At 57.3% G+C, this 3,490-nt stretch overlaps 1 protein-coding gene across 1 annotated transcript in view; it reads left to right on the top strand.

The window, feature by feature from the left end:
* The first annotated feature begins 1,304 nt into the window (after positions 1–1,304).
* Positions 1,305–3,490, top strand: part of ZFPM2 (zinc finger protein, FOG family member 2) — a 454,522-nt gene continuing 452,336 nt past the window's right edge. The window contains exons 1-3 of the mRNA XM_044246966.1: positions 1,305–1,338; positions 1,460–1,643; positions 1,907–2,106. Of these exons, the coding sequence (XP_044102901.1) occupies positions 1,305–1,338; positions 1,460–1,643; positions 1,907–2,106 (418 nt within the window). The remainder of the gene's footprint in view (positions 1,339–1,459; positions 1,644–1,906; positions 2,107–3,490) is intronic.

Here is a 3,490-nt window from a genome sequence, read left to right as displayed (position 1 = left end):
CACAATTGGTCTTCAGCTCTGTGTTAAGATTCTCTCAGCCAAACCTTTCACAGGGCAACTCTTTACACCTTCCAGAAGATGTCCTGATGGGGTTATAAATGACACTGATTACAGTGCCTCCTGCACACTGAGCGGCCGGCATTATGCTCAGGCATATCTCTGCTTAGGCTCTCTGCTGACCCCCAGACCCTTTCAGAGTATCAAGTTTGGTGGGGCTCATAGGAATGGCCAGCAGACCAGACAAAGGGGGGCACAATTTTAGATCAGAATGGAGGATCTCACAACCTGGGGGGAAGGGTCAGCAGTATCTGGGGGATACGTGTCAACTGCAGTGGAGTTTATTAGTAAATACTGATTACATAAAGCGGCCAGTTCCACTGCCACTTGGATAGAAGCTTCTTCCAGCCCACCCGGGAGGATATATTTAATACTCAGTATATATGAAACTATGAGAAACTAAGCTAGCCTCATGCAAGCTTAACTTGGCCAAATAATAACTATGCAAATCACTTCAAAATTTGTTCTTCTTTTGGCTTGCAGTTTCCAACATACTACACACAAAATAATTGAATAAGAATGAAACAAAACTTTAAAAGCTGAAGAACCATGAAATAGTTATTGGGTCTTACCTGCTTGGGAAATTATGGCAAGATCAAATCTTTTATTAGTCGCTGGCTGCTTCCCTGTGGCAGAAGAACTAAAAAGAATTAGAGGTCATGGGATGGGGAGGGACTTCAGAACTTCCACCGACTTCCTCAAGAAGTTAGTATTCTGATTAGATTCGGTTCATTTCCCACCTAGGGCTAATCACCTAGTTCATGGTGCTCATTTTTGATTTGAGGAAAAAATATCTGCCTGTTTCCAAATTCGGAATTTTTACAATCTAGAAATGAAAACTCGAGGTGAGAGAGAGCACTTTGAGGACACCGCTCAGCATCCCATCCGTGCGGGCTAAGTGGGGGATGGTCCACGTCCGCAGCGGTCTCCTGGGAACCTTGAGAGCATTGAAATGGTCTCTAGAGAGCCCGGGCAGATGAGAGGGCTTAACTGGCCCCAAGACACACAGTTGGCATTTGTGATCAGCTGCCTCACGCCGAGGATTTTGCCAGGGGCCTAACCTTCCTGCCAAGAAGCTGGAAGGGCGGGGGTGGAGGCTAGGGGAGGGGGCGGCATAACTGGAAGCACAAAGTTTACGAAGAGACTGGGATTTCTTTGTGCCCCGCTGGACGGGCGAGGCGTGGGGAGAGTTGGGGTCCATCAGAGGGGGCTGTGGGAAGAAGTTGCCTGGAGGGGTGCTCTGGCAGATGCCCAGAGCTGACGCGGTGACAACTGCAGAAGGTGGCCCCCCTCCAAAGCCTCCCCACGCCTCTTCCCCCCCCAACCCCCCACCGCGCTCCCGTGCACCCCACCCGACCGAGGCCGGGGCCCTCTTTTGCATCCGGACTGGCTTTGGATGCAGCCAATCCTCCTTTCGCTGATGGAATAGTCTCCCCTCCCCGCAGCCCCGGCGCGCCCCTCCCTCCCGCGCCTCGCCACCTCCCGCGGCAGAGAGAGAGCTGCGCGGCCCGGAGCGGCGGCGGCGGCGGCGGCGGCGGCGGCGGCGGCGCTCGAGTCTCTGCCCCGCACGCCGGGGAGAGGGGAGAGCGAGCGCGCTCCTCCTCCCGCGCCTTCCGCCCCCTCTCTCCCCCTCTCTCCTCTGCTCGCTCTCCCTTCTCTCCCTCCTTCTCTTCCTTCTTTGCGTGTTCCCCTTTTCTCTCTCCTCGTCCATTCGTTTGTAAATTCTGTTCTCCCCCCTCCGTCGCTCTTCTACTCTCCCCCTCCCCTCCCCACTGTCACACTCTCTCTGCCCCCCTCTGTCTTCTCATTTGCCTGCTCATCTCCAAACGTGGCTCCGCGGCTCCCGAAGGAGCCCAGCGCCCGGATCCCGCGCGTCCGGAGCCCCTGGAGTCCGGCCCGCGGCGGCCCGAGCCTGGCCAGCGGCGGCGGCGGGAGCGGCGGGAGCCGAGGGAGCGGCAGCCCGGACCGCGGGCACCGCGGGAGCCCCAGTGGCAGCGGCCGCCGCCGAGATGTCCCGGCGAAAGCAGAGCAAACCTCGGCAGATCAAACGTAAGTTTGCACGCTGGGCCGGCAGTTGCTGGGATTATTTCTGGGGAGGGGGGCGCGCGGGGCGGGAAAGGGAGGGGGGCTCGGGGAAATCCGCTCCCCGTGCCCCGGATTTGTCAAACTTTGCCTGAGCAGCGGAGGGGACAACTAGTCAGGCACAGACAGACAGACGCCCCGAGCGCCGGGCGAGAAAGACGCCGCGACCGACAGCCTACTCTGGCTCGCCCGAGTCTTCGCGCTCCGGGCTTTCTTTTTAATCCCGACCCCCGCGCCCAGTGAGTCCCGCTGGCGCTATCGTCCAGCCTGCCCGGGCAGCCCCGCTCATTTAGGAGATTCAGCTTAGGGTGGTGGTTGTCATTGTTGTTGCAACTGGCGTCGTGCTACTCTCGGGGACCACACTTTTAGCAGGCAGGGTGAGAACTCAGTTCTCCGAAAAGCTGGCTGCACCTCGGGGCGCGGGAGGCACCGTCCCTGGGCGGTGGAAAATCAGTGTCTGGGTCCGGGTCCAGGGCGGTGCCCGAGCCACGCCAGACCCGAAGCGAAACAAAAAGTAGGTGTAAAAGTTTGCGCCTCTGCAGCCGGGCGGCCGTCCGCCTCCGCCCCGAGGGCGCGGGGCTGGCGGCGGCCGGGGCTGGGCCGGGGGCGCCGGGCCCCGTCCCGTTCGCGTGGCCGGGACGCTCAGCCGAGCGGGGATTCGCTTTACCTCCCGCCCCGGAGGCGCGCGGAGTCCTCGCTGGGAGGGGCCGCCCGTCACTTCCCAGCGCGGAAGCTGTGAGTTCAAGGCAGCCCGTGCGCGGCGGAGAGCGTGACCCGGAGCCCCCCAGCGCCCGAGGGTCGGGGTGGCGCTTAGAAGACGCCGCGGGGGCCGAGGTACCTGCCCGAAACACACACTGGCAGAACTCAACTCGGTCAACTTTTCTTGTCTTGGGGAAATTCCTCCAATGGTGTTTTGTCGCCCTGCGACACTTCTTCAACGCTTTGGCCGAAAACGAGACACAGCCTTATTAGTTTATTTGTATTTTTATTTTTTTTGCTAGGGTTGTGGTGTGTCCATTTCTTCGTGTTGTTAAAAGTCTGGCAACTAGTTTCAAACTGACTGTAGTGTAATTTGGGGGTAAGGCTTTACTAGTATCCCCTCCCCCTTAATTATTAACCACACTCACCCCACCCCCAGAGGTTGAAAATTGTGTTTGGTGTAGTTTAAAAATAAATCCTATCAATCAACTTATTCAGCGTGAAATGGGGTCCAGGTTGCAAGCAGTTTGCTACAGTTAAGTATTTCGATCTATATATACATGTACAAACCTTGCCTTTCAGACATGACTCTGTCGCTTTTATTCGGTGGATTTCTTCTCTTATACTTCAGTTCCTTTTTTATGCAACTTGG

This window comes from Neovison vison, chromosome 4, assembly GCF_020171115.1.
Source record: "Neovison vison isolate M4711 chromosome 4, ASM_NN_V1, whole genome shotgun sequence".
Classification (NCBI taxonomy): Eukaryota; Metazoa; Chordata; class Mammalia; order Carnivora; family Mustelidae; genus Neogale; species Neogale vison.
The sequence above is the reverse complement of the archived record's forward strand: the minus strand, read 5'-3'. Positions and strand labels throughout refer to the sequence as shown.